The 21545-nt window shown below is 36.4% G+C and overlaps 1 protein-coding gene across 5 annotated transcripts in view; it reads left to right on the forward strand.

Moving 5' to 3' along the window:
* The window catches only part of SHPRH (SNF2 histone linker PHD RING helicase), a 151209-nt gene that overhangs the window by 49133 nt on the left and 80531 nt on the right, over positions 1-21545 (forward strand). For all 5 annotated transcript variants that reach the window (XR_013486922.1, XR_013486923.1, XR_013486924.1 and 2 more), the window contains exons 12-21: positions 902-1065; positions 1176-1432; positions 4134-4255; positions 9124-9212; positions 10541-10633; positions 11683-11790; positions 13570-13712; positions 18316-18489; positions 18844-18906; positions 20032-20257. Coding sequence is in view for 2 of the 5 variants with exons in the window: in XM_078155081.1 (XP_078011207.1) it covers positions 902-1065; positions 1176-1432; positions 4134-4255; positions 9124-9212; positions 10541-10633; positions 11683-11790; positions 13570-13712; positions 18316-18489; positions 18844-18906; positions 20032-20257 (1439 nt within the window). In the remaining 3 variants the exon portion in view is untranslated. The remainder of the gene's footprint in view (positions 1-901; positions 1066-1175; positions 1433-4133; positions 4256-9123; positions 9213-10540; positions 10634-11682; positions 11791-13569; positions 13713-18315; positions 18490-18843; positions 18907-20031; positions 20258-21545) is intronic.

The raw sequence follows: 21545 nt of genomic DNA on the forward strand, positions 1-21545 counted from the left end.
TAATCTCTTGCCTGTTTATTATGACAGCGTCAAAATTTTCAGACATTTGAAAATTAAGAGTTCAGAATCATAGTACGTATTATCTAGTTGCACATGATTACTAAATGGTTTATACAAATGATTATTTCTCCTTGAAGAACACTTGGAATCTACAAGAAAGGCAGAAATGCTCCTTCCCTTCCCCCCACACATTGTGTGCTCTATAGTGTGGCCTACATGAATTCCTGTTGATGTTCACTCAGCTTTAGCTTTTTCTGAGGTTTTTAGGATATCAGTTTTAGAATAACTTATTTCAGGACTCATTCTCTTAATTATCACTCAATTTCTTTGGTATTAATAAGGAAATTAAAATCAGTACCGGCTACCAACCATTCTTTTCATAGTTTTTAGCTTGAATCTTTAAAATGAGAGGCAGAATATTTTCTGTGAACCATCCTTATCCCTCCATTTAGATCTCCTTTTCTGAGCCAGCAGACATTGTGTTATATATATAGTTTTTGTTTGTGTTAATTTCAGACCACTCATTCATTCAACAACTAGAATCTCCTGTGTCTCTAGAAGTGTGCCTCTGACTTTAAGTGTTAGGAGAATTTTAGCCTTCTGGATTAAATAGGTATTGAATTTCTCTTTTTGCTGTGGTCTTAGTATCTTTAGAATAATAAATGGAAATTTTCTAGCATTTCATATATATAACCACGTACCACATTGAACTTGTACTTCTGCAGTGTAAATTCCCTAAGGCCATATCTAATATGCATTTTAATTCCTTGAAAAGTGTTGTGCCCTGTATAACTAATGATGAATAATTTCATTTAAAAAAAAAACTTCCATTCAAAGTAGTACTTCTAAAGAATAACAGAAACATAGAAACAAATTACTTTGTTTTTTCCATTCTTTTTAGATCTCTATGGGTTAGTGCTATTCCTTGGTGTTGATCCATATTGGGTCAAACACTGGTGGGATCAACTTCTGTATCGTCCTTACTGCAGGAAAAATCCTCAACCCCTTTACGACCTTATTGCCAAGATAATGTGGAGGTCTGCAAAGAAGGATGTAATTGACCAAGTTAGTAAAATTTTTTAGTTTTCTTTTAAGGATGTTTAAAACAACAACAACCAGTATCCTTGTAGAGAAAAAATATTCCATAGCATGTCTTGTTCGCTTTTCATCCTCAGATCCAGATTCCCCCCCAGACGGAAGATATTCACTGGCTCCACTTTTCTCCAGTGGAAAGACATTTCTATCACCGTCAGCATGAGGTGTGTTGCCAGGATGCCCTGGCAAAGCTTAGAAAGATATCTGATTGGGCTCTGAAACTTAGCAGCCTGGACAGGAGGACTGTCACGTCTATTCTCTACCCGCTGTTGAGACTCAGACAAGCTTGCTGCCACCCACAGGCTGTTCGAGGAGAATTCTTGCCACTGCAAAAAAGGTTTTACTTATAATTCTTTTATTTCTGTTACTGATAATACTGACTCATTAAAGTGATCACTCTAGGGGGAAAAGTACAAATTAGACTCTTCCTGACCCACCTTTGCCTCCAGCCCTCATACTATTAGGGTGAAGAATGACTGGACTACTCTGTTGCAGATCTGTATATCGAAATCTTTTTTACTTTATCTAAACTACAAATTAGATTTAGATTGTAGTCTTTGCTATCTTGTTGTGTGAGCAAGTTACTCAGCTATCTGTGCCTTAGTTTCCATATCTGTAAAATAGACTGTTGAATGAGAATTTATTTACAAGCACTTTAAAAGTATAAATTGCTACATATGGTATAGGTATTGGGTATTATTATTAATTTTTATATATTTGAACTTCTCAAAGCAACTAATGTTTACAATCAGTCATATCAAATTTGTACAGTTAAACTTAATTACAAGCCATAGTTGATTGTTGCAATTAGTAGTTTTAGGAAAATGATTAATACCCAAAGAAATTTCATCCTTTGCATTTATTTTATTTTCTCTAAATGTACTGCCTTGGTAGCTTTTGTCTTTAATGCCCTTAAATTTTCAACACTTAAAAGCAAGAGGAAAATTGACTGTAAGTCAGATAGACCTCTCTTCATAGCAATCCTTCAGTAGTCAAAATGACTAATAATTTACAGAATGAGATATATAGGTGTCCCAGAAGGCTTAGTACAGCTTTAAGCTGTTAAAGTTTTAACAGTTTAAAATTTTTTAACTTTTAGGACACCTAGTATTTTGATTGAGATTGAATATTTAGCTTCTGTAAATCAGAGGTGTCAAATATATGGTCTGCCAGCAGTATACAGCCCACCACACTCCCAAGCACATCCCAAATCAGAATAAAATGTAACTAGGAAACATTTAACAAAATAACAATACAATAAAACATGGATAATATTAATATGTTGTTTTCTAAGTCAGTATTTAGCCTGTGGTGATCCCTATTTATGATTGTTTCTAATTACATTTGACATCACTCCTGTAAACGATTCATTCTTTTCCTACATTTAAGCCTACTATCCCATAAATGTAGCATTTGATTTAGAATGCAGATCTGTATACACACACACACACACACACACACACATCTACATAGATATACACAGATTTGTATGTACAGATAGCATTGTAAATCAGTAAACTAAGACAAGAAAGATAACTTTTCATGGGTTACAAGGAAAATCAGTGGCATTATTGAAATTCGGTGCCAGTCCCTACTTCTTGGTTATATAGTGCTGAGTACCTGTCTATCATAAAAGGTGTTTGGGAGTTTTGAATACCCCCACTTGTATTTTTACAGAAATTCTTCTGTCTTTGTCTCTTAAGACATTTTCCCCACTGTAACTTCCCATGGTGAGTCATTTTATCCAAATTAACTTTCCCTCTCCTACATCTTCTGTTTCAAAAGAAACCAAGGTTAATAGGATTTGGAGCTGGGATAGACATTATAAATTATCTACTCAGCCCCCATTATTTTGCAGATGATGATGCTGAGACAGAGAGAAGTGAAGTCATTTTCACCAGTGTCCCCTAAGTAATAGATAAGACAGCCAGGATTCTAATACTGGTCCATGGAATCCAGTTGTCTACTCTGTCACACTACCTTCTGTTCAGAGAACTGAGTTTGATCCCAAGTCTAAATGGTTGTTCTTTTTCTATTTTTGTGAGGATTGTCTGTCTGCTTTCTGCTTCTCCCCTCTTCCTACTATTTATGAATTTTCTATTTATGAATTTCATGTCCGTGCCAAGTGTAGGGAACCCTTCATGTTCTCTAGATTTCTATGCTGGTTCTTGTTTGGTGATACTATTGAGCCCTGTGAACTTGCCAAACATTGTGCAAATATTGTCATTTTCATTCTGGAGCATTTAATAGGCTCCATATGGTAGTGGTAGTGGTTCAAGGAACTTGCCCTTTCCTCTTTGGTTTTAAGAAGAAATATTCATCATAAACTAGTTACAAGATTCCTTTAACCCTGGCTGAATATTGCTTCCAAAGAAGTAACTGAATAATCTTAGTTAAATATCCATGTTTGCTGTTGAGCGTACCCAGTGCTACCTTAAATTTTGTTGATTTTGATGAGGAAACATTTCTGATCTATTGTAGCTTGGATATAATAGTGGATTGGAAATAAATTGGTTTCTTTTCTGTACACAAGGGGAAAAAAAGAGCTATTTTGATAGATGCTCCTTTCTGGGCATTGATTGTGATGAATTACTTCCTGTGATAATCCTGTCTACTGCTTTAGTGGGCCATTTCCAGAATAGGCAAGATATTTGGCTCATGGTCTCTGTATACACATGTACAAATGTCAGTTAAAAAAATTTTTTGCCCCAATACCTCTGTGATGAACCAGAGAATCAAAACAGAGTCAACGAAGCTTATAATACATTATTTTCTTTGGTAAAGAAGTTAAATCTTCTATTATTACTCAAGAAAGTTATTAAAGCTTTATTGTAAGAAGTAACCCTAACCTTGAGGTCGTGTGAAGGATACCCTGAGTTCTAGCCATTGAGTCAAAACCTCTGAATTGGTAGGTCTCCTTTCCTCACTTCCCTTCCAGGGTTCATATAGTTTATTTATATTGCTTGCCATGCTACTACCACTGAAGACATACCTGAGTGTATTCTATGTAAGTTTGACCAACCTGCTATTTCTTTCAGTACCATGACCATGGAAGAGTTGCTGACTTCACTGCAAAAGAAATGTCGAACTGAATGTGAAGAAGCACATCGGCAACTGGTTTGTGCTCTTAATGGCCTAGCTGGCATCCATATCATTAAAGGTAGAAGCAGATTGCTTTGTTGTCTCTGATTCCCTTAAAAAAATTGTGAAGGAGATAAAGTGGATGTTGGTACTTTAATAAGTTATAAATAAATATTATAGATGTCTCCTTTTGCAGACTATTCAAAATCAGTAGTAACCTTTTATTACAGCTGGCACTGTCAGGCCTTGTGCTGTTTAGCCTAGGAAATATTGTTAAACCACAAAATAATTAAGGAATTGACCTCTTAATAGTGGTGTAATAATTTTTGTCAAAGAATTACCAGAAGACAACAAATACAGAAATGTCTTCTAATTAGACAGTTTCACCATTTTTACTCACCTTTATAGTAACCTTAGCATGAATTCTGTGTTTCCTTCCCTCTAGTTCACCCATTTATCTTCTTTCGCTATTTTCTGTAGCCTGTTCATGAGATTTAGGTTAGATTTTGAAGCTAATACTGTTTTCCTTTTCTTATTCTCCATCTTCCCACCTCCTCTTAAACAGTATTTGCTTTGGTTCAAATAATTTTATTATTTAAAATATAAAGTTAAATCAAAGGAAAATGTGGTTATTTTAAAAAATGATATGAAATAGTATTTGACTAGACAGCAATCTAAACAATTTTAGACAAGGTAATATGTAAGTAGGATATACACATCAAACATATCCTTTGCCATTCATTTCTTTCAAGCAAAGTTTTTGGTTTATCCTGGAGGACCAGGCATAAGTACAATAAGGATTATGCTGAAAAGTTTACTATTCCTTACTTTCTGTAGGCATACTTAAAATTTTTTTAACTCCAAGGTAGGCTATAGGTATGCCATGTGCAGCAGGCTATGTCTAGCTAGCAGAAAATGTTGAAGATTTATGATTTGAGACTTGAAGTGCTAGAGAAAGAACTCTTGAGGCATAAATTCGTTGGCCTTGTTAAGAAACTGTTTAAGATCTTTTGCAACTATCAGTGACAGTAGCACTTCTCCCTTATTGCAAACTGAGTAGTACAGAATCTTTGAATTGGGAGGAACTTCAGAAACCATCTAAGCCCAGCTACTCACAGAGAAGACCTACCCCACACACATACCTGACTACTAGTCATCTTTTGCTTATCGATCTCTAGGGAGAAGAAACCTACTACCTACCAAGGCAACCCATTCCACCTTCACATAGCTCTCATTATTGTAATCAACATGTGTGGACAATTATTATTATCGCTCTGTACAGGCTCTGAGAAGGGAATGCTTTCCCTCCCTATCTTAAAGTCTCACGCACAACATCAACTCAGATATCTTAGAGAGCACAAAATAGGTTTAGAGAAATCAGAACAAAGTGTCCACCCATTGCTTTGTTAAGTTTATGGAAGAGACCAAGAAGTCATCAAGAGCTCCAGCAGGTGACCACCCTTTACATACAGCAGCTTAATCAGGATTTTATTCTTCAGAATTTGTGGGTGGAAATGTTTTTGTTGTTTAGTCATTTTTAGTTATATTCAACTCTTTGTGACCATATTTTGAGTTTTCTTGGCAGAGATAATGGAGTGGTTTGCCATTTACTTCTCCAGCTCGTTTTACAGCTGAGGAAATTGAGGCAAACAGGATTAAGTGACTTGCCCAGGGTCATACAATTAATAACTGTCTGAGGCCAGATTTGAACTCAAGTCTTCCTGACTCCAGGCTCAGCACTTTTATCCTACTTTGAGTTTATGATCTGAAATGAAAGCAGCACCAAGTGACTGTTTAGTGGAGATGTCATCATAAACATATGAGGAAGTAAAAACTTTTCTAGCAAATTTTAAAAAATAATTTATTCCTTTAAATTAGTTTAGAATTATCTAAAATGAGCACAAGCATCTATTACATTGAATATCATTTTCTGCTAGTCTCAATACAAAAGTGGTATAATTGAGATAGAGGAGAGAACTTGGAAATAATATTTCAGTAGTTCAATACTTCAAAGATCTATAATTCCATTGCTGTGGAGGAACTCCCTCAACTAATGAAGATCACAAACTCTTTATAATTTTATCAGACAGTCTCTGAAAGCTGCTGTAGACAAAAAATTTAACATTTTTCAGCCTTAAAATCTGTTTAAGTTGTCCTCATACAATAGATATATTTCTACGTGCCAAACCTTTCCAGCTGGTAAGGCCTACCAGACCTTGTGATCTTACATAGCCTTTGGGAAACCAGGCTTAGCTTCCTTCCTCATTGAGTAGGAATATAGTAGAAGAATAACATCCACAACGCAGATTTATGTAATATATTCCTCACAATAACTATGAGACAGATAGTGCAAATATTATTATCTCTGTTTTATAGATGAGGAAAATGGGTTCTGAGAAGTTAAGACTTGTCCATGGCCACACAGCTTATAAAGGTTTGAGACTGATTGTAAACCCACATCTCACTGCTAGGCTGTTACTTTTCTCTAACTGCCTGTCCTGGACAGGTATGAGAACAAGTAGAATACAAAATATCCTTGAAATGTTTTTTCCTTCATTAAATATAGTCACAAGTAATACAGTGTTGTGTTATGAAGTGTTTGACAGTAGAAGTCAAAACTCACAGCTCAAAATGTCTAAAGTAGTCATTTCTCCCTTGTAGATTAGCAAAAGGCTAAGAAATTTATACTTCCTGGGCATGCTTTCCTTCCTTCTTCTGTTTTCCTTTTTACCCCATTGAGAAAGTAAAAAAATAAGCCTATAATTGGAAGAAAAAGTAGATCGTCTGATCTTATTCTAAAATGCTTGGCAGATGGCAAGATCAGCATGCTTCGTAACTCCTGCTTGGCCGATAACATGCTTTCAGCATCTTCTGTTCCAATTATTTTTCTTTATTCTCTTTTTATGGTTTATTTCCTTTTTGTGGGTTAGAATCATAGTCAGCTATTGTTAAATATCAAAAGAAAACCACCCCAGAATGCTTCTCAGTTAAAGATATCTTTTCTAAATTACGTTTGTTTGAAAATGAAATGGTAAATGAAATAAGCTTAATAGGGATTTAGTGCTACATATCTAATAGAGTTAATTTACTGGAAAAGTACATAGAATCACATGCCTTTTATAAAGAAACTTGAAGGTTTTTTTCTCTTGTAACTAATTTTAGGGAACTCTAAAATGAATTTTAACCTTTATATTAGTCTGTTTATATGAAATGTGAATGTATGTACACAAATATAATACATATATGTATTGATACCTTCATTAAATTATGTTCAGCTTTTGAAAGCATGATTTTTACAGATATTAATAGAAAGAATGAACTCTGCAGTGTCAAGTAGAGTGAGTATTTGGACATTTTAGTGCCACCAAATGGCCAGGAATAGGCAGTATTCTTAACTGGAATGTTTTTATGCATTTATATTTTCTTGCAGAAATAAAGCATGTTAGACTGCATGTTATAATGAAAAAATCAAGTTCCACTCCTTTTTAATTCTGGTACAATCACTGTGCTACCTTTAAGAAAATAAACAAGTGTGTGAGTTTGTTGGAAATAACTTAAGGTAGTCTATCATTTTTACTTGGAAATGCTGCTTAACTAAAGACTCTCTGTCTCCAGAAAAGGATGGTATAAATGCTTGTAGAATCCAGGTGCCCTTTGAAGAACCCTCATCAGAAATCTGTAAAAATTTCGACAAGAGTAACTAATTATGTAACTCCATCTTAAAGTAACATAATTATTTGGGTGTTTATGCTTAAATTATCAAAGGCTATCCATGTTTGTTTGTTTTAATTATTAGGCTGATGATCTACATCCCCAGATTGAATAAGAACTGGATGACTAACATGTTTTGAAATTGTATTCTGTTATGTGGGGGAAAGTCCTGAATAAAGTAACTGCTGGAACTAGATTTTTTTTAAAAATAAAAACAAGATGAAAACTGTGTTTAGAAAATATTTAAAAGAACATTTTAAAAAACCTCCCCAACTATTTATATTAATAAAACTTTTAGACCTCAGTGAATTATGAATATTTAAAGTGCTGCAGTTTTGTAAAAATCATGCGATGATATTAGCAAAACAGATGCTGTTTCAGCTGTGTCTTCAGCTTTGTTTTTTGAACTTGCTTCCAAAAGCAAAAAACAAATGAGATTTCTCACTCAGATCACCAGATTAGCCTCAGCTTACCTAGAAATGATATGTTGACATCCATTTAGGATTAAACAGCTGTTCATATTGAGTGATAGAAAAAAATCATCTTTTACTATTTGTGAGTTCTGTTGGCAGAAATGATAAAGTCTTAAGTTACTAAGCTATAGTTAATGATAAAGTATGTTGGCATTTAAAATAATATTTAAACAGGAATTATTTTTCTTCTACATTTGTGTGCTTTGGTAAGAGAATATTGTAAAAATTTGCTAAAATGTCTGACATGTAATTAAATCAAGTTAAAATTGACTTAATGGAGCCTACCATTAATTTCAAGTGCATCACAAGCTCCCCTTCCCTCATCATTTTAGCTTTTAATAATAGTGACATTTGTTAAAATTAATTGCAGGTTAACATTGTATTTTTTTATTTTTATGTCATTAAAAGCTAGGTAAAAAAATTTTGGACTTGTTTAGCTTCTCTTACCAGTATCATCATTTGTATTGTATTTCCTTAAAATTAATAAAAGATCTTTCATTTTCTTACTTTTAAAATAAAACCCACACCAAATTAAATTAAATCTTCAAATGAGAGGATTCATATTTTAGTTTAAGATTCACCTAAATGATCTCTGAAATCCTTCCTAACTTCAGGAGTCTGTGAAGTTTCCTTTTCTTTAAAAATAATGAATATTTAATTACAATGTTTACAGTTGTATTTGCTATTTATGTATATAGCAGATAAGGAAATTTTTAGCTTAAAAATATGTGTTCTTGGCTTTGAATGAACTTTAATTCTTCAGATGAGTATGCCCAAGCAGTGGACCTGTACAGAGAAGTATTACGTTCATCTGAGGAACACAAAGACAAACTCAAAACTGACTCATTACAAGTAAGTAAATATTTTAACAATTTTGTTTGGATAGTTTTCTTCTTTTTTTTTTTTAAATAAGAATTCCTGGATGTTTGAGATAACTTGTGAATGCCACTAAATGTTACTAGAGAGCAAGAGAACATTTCAGTTGAGGTTTATTAAAAGAAAGACATCTTACCCAAGCATGTCTTAATACTTTGTTAATAATAATAATAATAGTAGCTAACACTGTTTCACAGAGTATTTTGCATACTCTTTTTTTTTTAGGCAGTTGGGGTTAAGTGACTTGCCCAGGGTCACACAGCTAGTAAGTGTCAAGTGTTTGGTCTGGGGCCGGATTTGAACTCAGGTCCTCCTGACTTCAGGGCCAGTGCTCTATCCACTGCGCCGCCTAGCTACCCCCCATACGTTCTTATTTCATTGTCACAATGACCCTCTCATTTAATTAGTATAAACTTCATTATCCCCATTTTATGAATAAGAAACAGGAGAGCTTGAGTGATTTGTCAAAAGCTGTCCAAGGCTAGTAAGCCTTGGCAGTGATGGGGCTTCAGACTCAGTTCTTCTGACTAATCTTATGTTTGTTCCTCTGCATCCTAGAATCTGACATAACGTAGAAGAATGTTACCTGCTGTTCCTTTAAACTTTCACATCACTTTGGACAAAGGGCAGTGGCACCAATTTGTGGCCTCTTAGTTCGTCTGCTCCAAGTGTGGTGACTAGCATGGTGCCCGGAGCATCGTAGGCACTTAATAAATGTTTATTGGCCAATTGACTGAGAAAAGGGTCAGAGAAAAGCCTTTAGAAACTTCACTCCATTCTACTATGGCCACAGATTGCAACTCCATCTTTGGCGAATTGTCTTTCAGTCCATTGATTACAATAAAATCTATAACCACTATTGGGAAAAACAAGTGAAAACCTGTACCCTATGTATGTAAAATAAAAGTTATTGGATGGCAGAACAAAAGAAAAATAAAAATCTGTCCATCTGACTTTGACTTTTCTTATTTTGAAAAGTGTCTCTCTGATTTCTCCATCACATTTTTTGTTACTGCTACAGATTGGATAAATGATGAAGTTGCAAGGGAAGCTTTATTAAACAGGTAGGCATGCTGGTGCCACCTGGATTTGATAGAGGTTTGACTTCTGAAATTTTTTCATGAAGTAGATTTCAGTATTTCGGAAGGTTGACGCTAAAATTCTGTTCATATGAGAGGTTTGTTCTTTATACAGCCTACTGTTATTGGTGCTCAGTATACGATGATAAGTTTTCCCAGAGTAAGCTGCTGCTCACTGGTTCCATGAATGGAATGTTAAAGTTATTGCTTTTTTTGTATGTGTAGAGACTTCATTCTACTCACAATCTGATGGAATTATTACAAGCCAAACACTCAGGAATACCTCCTACCTTGAGAGATGGCAAACTTAAGGAAGAGGTAATTATCTTTATTCACTTTGGAAGAGTAGATTTTTTCAGATTTTATGCTGTTTGTATTTTTAAGTACATGCAGCATTTCAGAATGAATGTGACTATAGCTAGCCTGCTACCTTTACTGCTTTTAATTTTCCTGGGATTGAATTAGATGAAGATTGTCAGCACCTGTAATTATTTTTTTTTCTGTTGAGCTATTTGCCATTGTGTGAGTAGAATAAATCTGAAGTAAGCAGAGGATAATCTGACTATTGGTAGCCAATTGCATAGTTTGGAAATAGACAGTAAATTAAGAAATTGTAAAGGCATAGCTATAAAAGACTTAATTTAGGGAGAAGATCTTTTTCTTCATATTCTAAAATGTTTACTATTACCAAATAAATTTACCTCAAACCAGGGCAAGAAACGTTGTAAAGAGTTAAATGTTATATTCTCTGCTTATCATTTTCCCTTTTGTCTCCATCCCCCATCCTCAATATCTTTTATCGCCTGCAACAACTGGTGCTTCACCCCTACCTTCCCCCCAAGCTACACCAACCTTGTAAGAACCCTTGGCAGTAGTGCAGGGTCCTCATATGTCCCTGAGGAAAGTTGAAAAATTTATTTCCAACTCTAAATCTATAATCCTAGCCTATCTTATCACCCAATACAGGGATTTTTTTTAAGCACCCTTGACTATTATTCAAATTCTATTTAAATACTTCCAGTAGTGGGGAGCCCATTATTTATTGTGATAGCTTAGTCTGTTGGATAGTGTTAACATTCAACAAATAGTCATATTGCAAATGTTGGGTTTGACAAGAAGAATACAAGTAGAGGACAAGTAGAGGAGTAAAGATGCTTTTTATATAAAGGTAATTTGTTATTTTCCTTTTGCTAATCCCAGCTGTATTTGTAGTGCCACATACATTTAAATAAGAACACATGTATATACAGTAGAATACATGTTTAAGCTAAGTAGCTAATTAGTATCAGTTATAGAAATGTTCTTAAAATATCATACAAAATTGCATTCAAGCTCTTGAATGAAGGTCTTTTTATTTTTATATTCAGGCCCAGCAACTTAGACAGCATTACATGAGTAAATCCAATGCAGAGGTTGCAGAAGCCCATCAAGCTTTACAGCCAGTTTTGCAGAACATCCGGGAGCTTCAGAAGAAGGCAAGCTATGGTTATTGATTTAAGTCACAGTTTGACTTGGCAATCTGTAATCATGATTAGTTTGGGGATCCTGTTGGATATCAGTGTTTTTAGATTGTTCTGTAGTATTTCGGTCAGAAGACCTGCCCAAGTTTGAATCCCAGTTCTGCCACTTATCAGGGATGACCATTCCTGCTTTTGCTGTTCTGTGGGATGTTTATGTGTCAAGAACTTAAAAATTATAGTGTTTTATGAATATCACCTGAAGTGTGATGTCAAAACTTCATCTGACATATTGTGAATCTCACATACTGGATTGTGAGATTATGTGTATTTGATTTTTCTAAGAATGTGAATCCCCAACATTTTGATGCATTTTTAACCTGAAACTTAGTTATTTCCAAAAAGATGTTTTAGGGTTAAAAAACAGTAATGTTACACCCACTTAGGGGTGAAACAAGAACATCTTGCCATTTTCAAACTTTCCATTTTGTAAAATAAGTAAAAATGAAAGCCCCGGATAAACAAATAACTGCTTTTTATTCTTTAAATTTTGAGTCACTTCTCTCTTCATATTTCTTCACCAAACATTTTGCATTTTTGTGAATGTCTCCATAAGGTTATCTTAGATTTTATATTGTTTAAACTCTAGTTATGCCACTGGTATTAAATGATCAGAAATATTGCCTTTCTTATAGCTAGGGAGAAGAACTATAGGTTACCAGAATCAAATAATTGCCTCTTAATAGTCCAGAATCAATGGTATATTTTATAATAGTTTTTACCATATGTGTAAACAATATTTATGTATCCAGAATGCTTGAGCAATAGTGTGTTCTTTTTAGTAGACTAAACAAAGAACTACCTGTTCAAGGCATAATAATAATAATGATAATAGTAATTAACACTTGTGTTGTTGTTTAGTCATTTTAGTCATATCTGACTCTTTGTGACCCTCTTTAGGTTTTCTTGGCAAAGATACTAGAGTAGTTTCCCATTTTCTTCTCCAGCTTGTTAGACATATGAGGAAACTGAGGCAAACAAAATTAAGTGATATGCTCAAGGTCACACAGCTAGTAAGTATCTGAGGCTGGATTTGATTCCTGACTCCAGTAACAGTACTCTATCCACTGCCCTACATTTATGTGGCATGTAAAAATTTTTAAGTGCTAGGCTGCTAGGTATCAATGGATCAAGCACTGAACCAGGAAACAGGAAGATCTGAGTTTAAATCCAGCCTCGAATCCTTATAAGCTGTGTGACTGGGCAAGGCAGTTAACCTCTGCCTCAGTTTCCCTAATTATAAAATGGGGATAATAGCAACATCTTCAAGGTTTTTTTGAAGATAAAATGAGATAATATTGATAAAGCACTTTGCAAACCTTAGAAATGCTATCTGTTATCATTATTCCCATTATCATTTGATCCTTACAGTACTGTGTGAGGGAGATACTGTCAGTATTATTAGTCTCTCCATTTTGCAGATGAGGAAACTGAAACTGAGAGGTTAAGTGTCTTGCCCAGGGTCACACAGTTTGTCAAAATAAGAAGTGGGGTATGAATCCAGGTTATCAGACTACAGGTCTATCATTTGCTCCATTCTGCTGTGCAGCCTCCTAGTGCATTTATCATTGTTTTGGGGTTTGTTTTTTTAATAGGCAGAAAAGCTCTTTGAGGGCAGGAACAGTCTTATCCTTTCCTTGTAACTCTCACATTACCTAGCGTAGTGTTAGCCTTGTAGTAGATACTCAATAAATATTAATTTAATGATTGATATTTCGGGGGGGGTTTCTCCTACAGATTCATTCAGGCTCACCTTGGTGGCTAGATGTGATCCAATCAGCAATTCAATATGCTATTGATGAGGAACTTGTTCAGCGTGTGCAGAATGAAATAACCAGCAACTACAAGCAACAAACTAGTAAACTTTCCATGGCAGAGAAGTAAGAAAAATAGCGGATAAGAGTAGGAAAAAACCCAACTAAATATAAGTGTGAGGCTGTAATAGCTTTGAGATCAGACTTCTTATCTTATTAATCTCTGTATTGCTCATAGCACATCAGAGCATACCTGCTTATAGGTAGTCAGTGCCTCTCTTGGAGGCAATGTGATATGGTGAAGAGAGAGCTGGTCGATAATTGAGGAAGATGTTCAAGTCTCATACTGACTAGGTGCCTGTGGGAAAATCACTTAACCTCTCAATACCCTAGCAAAACTTCTAAGGCTCTAAATTGTAGTGTAACTACCCCTATGCAGAGTTTCTTATATCAGTGAAATCATAGGTGTGTTCCAGAGAAGGGAAATGGATAGGAACTGGAATTATGATTTCTTTGGTATAGGGAGCCTCCCAGATGAACAAACTCCTTAGACCAAGGCAGGGTGATTCCTTCTCTGCAGCTTGCAGTCTTAGAGAATTGCTGGATCACTGAGAGGTTTTCTGACATGACAGGTTTACAAGGAGAATTTGTGTCAGAGGCAAGACTTGAACCTTGATCTTCTTGGCTTCAAGAAGCCTCTCTAGCCTCTCTCTCTCTACTGCTCCATTCCGCCTCAACGAATTCCCTCTTTTGTACCAGGCAGAGTTTTGTTTTGTTGTTTCTCTTGTGTCTATTGTAATCAAGCAAGGCTATCCTTGAACCATGTTTTGAGAATTCCTCCCCTGTCCTACTCCATCCTGCTGTCACTGTTCTGCTCCCTTCTGATGATGTGCACACCTCCCATAGCATTCACTGTTCCTGCTTCTCCATTGACTGCCAAGGTTCCCTGCTATTAGGAAGAAAGAAAATAAGCATTTATTAAGTACCTACTATATGACAGGCAATATGCTAAGCACTTTACAAATATTACTTCATTTGATCCCTACAACAGCTCTTTGAGGTGCTATTATTTTCCCCGTCTTACAGATAAGGAAACTGAGGCACACAGATTAGGTGACTTGCCCAGGGTCACATAGCTAATATCTGAAGCTAGATTTGAAGTCAGGTTTTCCCTACTCCCTGTGCGGCATTCTATCCACTGTGCCACCTACCTGCCTCTACTATCATATTTCACCTTACTCCATTTTCCCAACCTTTATGCCCTTCCGTAAAAATATGTGTCTCTTGTATCATTCCTTATAGAGATTTATTGTAAATGGTGATATTGTAAATGGAGGATAATGAGTCCCCTTTCTCAGATAACATAACCTAATTTTGACAAAAGCCTTCAGTGCCTCCACTCAAAAATGAGAGCAGTTAGTAAACCAGACACTGTGAGAGACATATTAGAGTAAGACATTTTAGTGTCTTATAACTTTCAGTGTAACTCTCTCAGACTTTAAACATAAAGTCTCTTTCACCTCTAAATCAGTGAACTGTAAGCATATTCTGAAGAGCTCTAAATGCCAGTGTTAGGAGATGAGAAGCCACTGAAGATTCAAAATTGTTTTCCTTTATCATTGCACATGTTTTCAAAGGCAAGATCATGAGGGTTTTTCTCATTTTTTTTGTCCCATGAAGTTGATTACCACTCAGTTTTTTAAAATAAACTTTTTGGCCTTTTATTATAGGATCTAAGTGAGAAAACAGTATACACTTAGATACTAGTGAAGAGTTATTTTGTGATTATGGTTTTGTTCATATGGTTCAGCTTTGACAGACAACAAGCTTTTGTTAAGTGCTTACACTTCACTAAGCAATAAGGATATGAAAAAAGGAAGAAAAAAAACCTGTCCCTGCCCACAGGAAGCATACGTTGTAATAGAGGATAGACAAAAAGTAAATAATTAGGTACATAGAAGATACATACAGAGTAGATTGTGGTCATCTAAAAGGGGATGGCATTAGCAGCTGCGAGGGACCAGCCTCCTGCTGAAGGTGAAGTTTGAGCTGAGCCTTGAAGAAAGCCAAAGAATCTAAGTTGCAAAGTGGAGTGGGCAGAGCAGTCTCAGTGAGAGAACAAGCAGGAACATAATGTGTTAGAGGAGCTGCAAGTGGTCGAGCATAGCTGGATCACAGAGTATGTGGAAGTGGGGGAGTAAAGTATGTGAAGACTGGAAAGGTAGAAAAGGGGTGGTTTATGAAGACCTCTAAATGCCAGACAGAGCACTTAGTATTTGGTTCTGGAAGATGAAGTTGATAGGGAGTCCCAGACCTATACTTTAGAATAACTACCATGGCACCTGAGGAGAGGATGGATTGGAGTAGGGAAGAGACTTGATCCAGGGAAACCAGTTAGAAGACTGTTTCAGTAGTTCAGGAGAGGTGAGGAAAGATTTAATCAGATTACTCAAATATATAAATACCTAAGAGAATATATATGAAGTGACTTTTCCTTTGTATTCAAACATGAAGTTTCATACTTAAAGACAAAAGTATGCTTCTAGTATATCAGAAAAGAGATTCCTCTGTTTATGATTTCTTAAACCAATAGTTCTTAGACTTGTTTTTGTCCAAGACATCTCCAAACAGATTCTGTAGTTTCAACACACTAGAAAGTTCTGGGATTGGTACATACTATAAAATGGAAGTATATGACATGGTTTGGGTTGGTTTTGTTTTGTTTTGTTTTTTTACCTTGAGTTTATAGTCTTAGTAATCAAAATTTGCACATGAAACAATTAAAGAGTAGTTTTGAATATAATTGAATGCCAGCGTGTATAAGGTAATTGGTGAATGTTTTGGAAAGTGGGAAGCCTTTTTTTTTTTATTGTTGGTTTTTTTTTTCAGCCAGAAAACAAGGTTTATTAAAGATCCGCCATATTAGCCAGACTCTTAAGGAATCTGAGCACCTGTGAGCTATTGGCTAGATTGTAAAAATCTGAGCAATGGCTAGATTATAAGAATCAGCATCTTAATGGAGACAAGATGGACCTTATATAGAGAAAGACTATGGGAGGGATCTAGGAGTGGCCAAGTAGTCTATGAGGTAATAGAACTCCAGGAATGTGGACCATGTGGCCTAGGGAGAATGGAGCCTAGATAGGATTAAGGGTAGGAAGTGGTGGGACAGCTAGGTGGCACAGTGGATAGAGCACCGGCCCTGGATTCAGGAGGACCTGAGTTCAAATCCGACCTCAGACACATAACACTTACTAGCTGTGTGACCCTGGGCAAGTCACCCATTGCCTAGCCAAAAAAGTATTTTTTAAAAAAGGGTAGGAAGTGGCCTGGGGCCTTAGGGAGGTAACAGTGGAGGGCTAGGTTAGGTTTAGGGTAACAGAGAATTGGGAAATTGGGTGTAGCCACTATGAAAGGCCAGTTGATGGGATTATAGCCTCAAGTGAACATCTGAGATTTGGCCATGTGGGAAAGTCCAGTGTTTTTCCTTTCTGGGGTCCAGATCCCAACCCCATCATTCCCCCCTCAAACAAATGGGATGCAAATTTTTTTGGTGTAAGGAAGCCATTGTTGATTAGTATTATTAAGGGAAGGAATGAGGAAAACAGGACTCAAAATGGGCCTTAAAAGGGTTGTAGAATTTGGAAAGTAGAATAGAGAAAATTAACATCTTTAAATTTATAGCTATCCTGCAGTACTTATATTTCATTATTTCTCTCTTCATGCTAGGTTTGGTAAGCTGTAAGCCTCCAAAGAGGGTCTATTATTTTCTTTCTCATTCCCAACTTTCTGGGTGTCCTTCCTCTTTTGTTTATATCCGTAGCCCCTGTTGCTCACCTACTTTTCTTATCTGTTTGTATTTCCCTTAGTCATTTATCTTCATGAAAGATTTCACTTCTTTCCTCTTCCAGGCTTTTCAGTCTTCACATAAGTTCTAGCAGTTTCCTTCCTGTCCTGCATCTTAAAAAAGAGGAACAAGAAGATTGCCTAGAAGTGGGAAGAGTAATGGGAGATAGTTGTAGGTCAGAGGTGTCAAGCACACACCACTCCAGAGTGCAGGAGACTAAAATGTAACTGGGAAAAATTTAACAAAATAAAAATACAATAGAACATAATGTTATGATGTGGTTTTCTTAGTTAATATGGGACCCACAGAGATCCTCATGGGCAGTTTCTTGGCTCAGTATCTATTTGAGTTTGACAACACTATTGTAGGTCATTTCTTTTTGATGACTGTGGTCCAACTCTCATAAAAGGTGTGGGAGGAATGCATCAGAGAAAAGATGTTGTACTTCTCCAGTAGAACCTAAGCTTCTTGAGGGTAACAACTGGTTTTGATTTTGGCTTTGTGTCCCTGAGGCCTAGCACATGATCTGAACTTATGAATTTTTGTTGAATTAAATTGAGGATTGTGTGCTTTTTTAGGATGGGACTGTGTCATCTAGTACTTTTGTATCCTCTTTAGCTACTAGCATGTTGTATGCATGTAGGCATTCCATCAATACTTGGTGATAAGTATAAATGAATAGATAAATACTTTCTGAATGCCAGGCGTTCAGAAAAGCTTCATACTCGAGGATTCCTGGGTGAAGCTTCACAGCATCTCTGTGGCCACTGTAATGCTTTGGTTGGCAACCATTGCCTGAACACCTTGACTTGTTTTGTTGTTGTCATCAGTGGTGGTGGTAGTGGTGTTACTGTTGTTGTTGTTGTTATTGTTGGGGATCAGGTTCCGGGACTGCAGAGGTCTTCAGTACTTACTCACAACACAAATGGAAGAGCTGAAGAAATTCCAAAAACTTGTGAGAGAGGCTGTGAAGAACCTGGAGGGACCTCCATCCCGTGATGTCATTGAAGCTGCCACAATCTGCCACCTTCGACCTGTCAGACTGCCCCTCAACAAGTAGGTAAAAGAAGAAAGCATGTGTTGACCTGTCATGCCTTTATCATCTTAGATTTATTTTGATAGAATAAATAGTGACTAAAGCAGTGAAGCTTTTTCAGTTGGTTTCAGAAAGAAAAGTAAACTTCATATTGCTCTAACTTGTTTTTTTTTAAGCAAGCCTTAAACACTTTCCACTTTCAACCTGTAATTTGCATTCATTTTTTCCCCACAAAATAGTTGAAAATTTAATATGCGCCTGTGTTTTTCCTAAAGCGAACAAGTGGGTTGCAAAATACTCAACACTCTACTGTAAATTACCTGATTGCTAGTTACAGCTGAAAATGTTTTTCTTGGTGATCTCTTCTTTTCCAGCTGTGTCTTTTGTAAAGCTGATGAATTGTTCACAGAGTATGAGTCGAAGCTGTTTTCTCACACGTAAGTTCCCTGATTGCTTATTTCCCATTGGGAAAATGAAATATGGGGTATGGTGTTGTAAGTCTGAGGTTATGTTTTCTTCACAATGACCGTGCTTCCAAGTTTTCTGTTGGAAAATTAATCATTGGAGAAAAGGGATTGACAACAGCGTTTGTAAGTTATGCAGTTTTTTCCCCCAGAGTAGCTGTGAGTGTATGTACACGCAATTCATACGTGTGTATATGTATACATATATACATAATATTATACATTATGTACATATACACACATATTTTTAAAACCTTTAACTCTTTTCTAGACAATATAAGAATATCCAATAAAAGAGTTTTAATGTATAGTTTTCTTTTTACTTTTAAGTGGTATGGATTAAACTTGCAGTGACCAGTCCCAGCATTAAATCATCTGCTGTTTAAACAGTTTTTCATCAGCTAAGGGGGTGGTGGTAAAATGAAGTCAGGTGCTTGTTTGCCTAAGGAGGCAATGAAGAAAGAGAGGGTTCCCCAACCTGAAGTTGCTTCTTAAGGACCCCACCAGGCAATCTGTAGGTGGTAGTAGTTAATCCTGAAGCAAATAATAATAATAATAGCTAGCATTTAGATGGAGCGGTGGATAGAGTGCTAGAAATGAAGTCAGGAAGACCTAAGTTTAAATGTGGCCTAAGACACTTTTTGTGACCTTGAGCAAGTCACTTAACCTCTGTCTCAATTTCCTCAACTAAAGGACAGGAATAGCACCTACCTCTCAAGATTGTTGTGAGGATCAAATGAGATAATATGTCTAAAGCACTCAGCACAGTGCCTAGCACATGTTAAGTGTCATGTAAATGCTAGCTATCATTAGTATCATCATCATAATTATTAACAGTTTCCCCTCCTCCTTCCAGTGTTCCTCTTTCCCTTTTCACAGACTGATAATTTTCAAAATTGCTGTAGTTCCCAGAGCCAAACAAAGAAGTATCTATAGCTATAATGGGAATGCAACAGAGCAAACCTCAACAATTTTTTTTTTCTCCTGGCCTTCCCCTTAACCATTGCCCAGTCACACTGCTTCTGCATCCAAGGCAGAATGTGGACAAATTCAGCAGGTATCATGGTAAAAGCTGTTTTTCCCTTGTATATTTCAAAGGGTGAAAGGCCAAACTGCAATTTTTGAGGAGATGATAGAAGATGAAGAAGGCCTGGTGGATGATCGGCTACCTACCACGAGCCGAGGACTGTGGGCGACAAGTGAGACAGAGCGCTCTTTGAAAGCAATCCTGTCTTTTGCCAAAGCACACCGACTAGACCTCAGACTCATTGAAGAAGGGAATACTTCAATGGAACTCTTTGAAGCGTGGAAGAAGGAATACAAGGTAGAATATGAAAAATTTGCATTTGAATTCTACACTGAATGAACAAGAGGCAACATAGCAGAGCAAATAGCGAGCTGGCCTCAAAGCTGACCTACATTTTAGGTTTAAGCCCTGCATCTATGACTCTAGGCAAGTCACTTATTCTCTCAGCATTCTAGGCAGCTCTAAAATTCTAAATTACAGAGAAAGTGCATGCATTGTGGTCAAGAGAGTTTCCTCACTTGGAAGTTCCCTTTGCTAATGGAATCACAGGTTCACTTCTCGTCTCTCTCCTTTACTGAATGACTATGAGCAAATTACTAATGAAATAATCATGTAAATATCAAGCCTTTCATTTAGCATTCAAATGTGCAGTTAGTAAAAATCTTTGCAAAAAGTTACTCCCAGCTGTCATGTGTTCTCCCCTTTGGTTTGGTACTGTTATTACTTTGATATATTCATGGGTCACTTACATCAGTTGAGCTTAGAAATCCTCTGTGCCTTCTCATCCTGTATGATTCTTGTATTTTCAAAATTTCTCCATCATTTCCACTGAATACACTGGAAGTTTTCTTCTCGTTCTCTCTTATGCCACTGTAATACCCACTTGCCATTGTACCATACAGGCTGGCCATCTGTTTTCTCTTCTCAGATATCTCCAGTTGTTCTGTTTGCACCCCACGTGGGCCATTATCCCCACTCACTTCCTATATGAGATTAGGACTTTGCCTTCAGAGCCATCCTGGGCTTTGTGAGGCCTGCTTTGGCCTTAACTTCCTCAGCTCCAGGTAGAACCCACACTTCCTGGACACCTCCAGGACCTAGCATTGCTAACTCTACCCTCCCACCCCCTTTCATTTATATTCCTTTAGGTATTGTCTTCCATCTTCAGACTGTAAATTCCTTGAGGGCAAGGATTATTTACGAGCTTTTATTTATATCCCTTATGCTTAGCACGTTACCTGACTTAGTAGCACTGAACAAATACTAGCTCTGGTTACCTATCTACATATCTACCTGTCTATGTAATTTTCATCAAGCCATCCCCCTTTTCAGGCATATGTATCTTCGTTAATGTCTTTTTTCCACTCTTAGTACAATTCTATGAAATTAGAGAAAAGAAGGAAGTTCTTTATGTCTCAGCTCACATACCACCTCCCCTGAGAAACTTGGGCCAATTCTCCCCAATCAAAAATAATGCGTCATACGTCTACACTGCACTTTGTTGTAAACTTTGTTATGGAACTTCTCTCTCTCTCACCTTTCTAATATAAACACTTATGCATTTATCTTATATCCTATAATAACT

This window comes from Phascolarctos cinereus, unplaced genomic scaffold (assembly GCF_003287225.1).
Source record: "Phascolarctos cinereus isolate Bilbo 61053 unplaced genomic scaffold, phaCin_HiC Scaffold_5;HRSCAF=322, whole genome shotgun sequence".
NCBI classification, from domain to species: Eukaryota; Metazoa; Chordata; class Mammalia; order Diprotodontia; family Phascolarctidae; genus Phascolarctos; species Phascolarctos cinereus.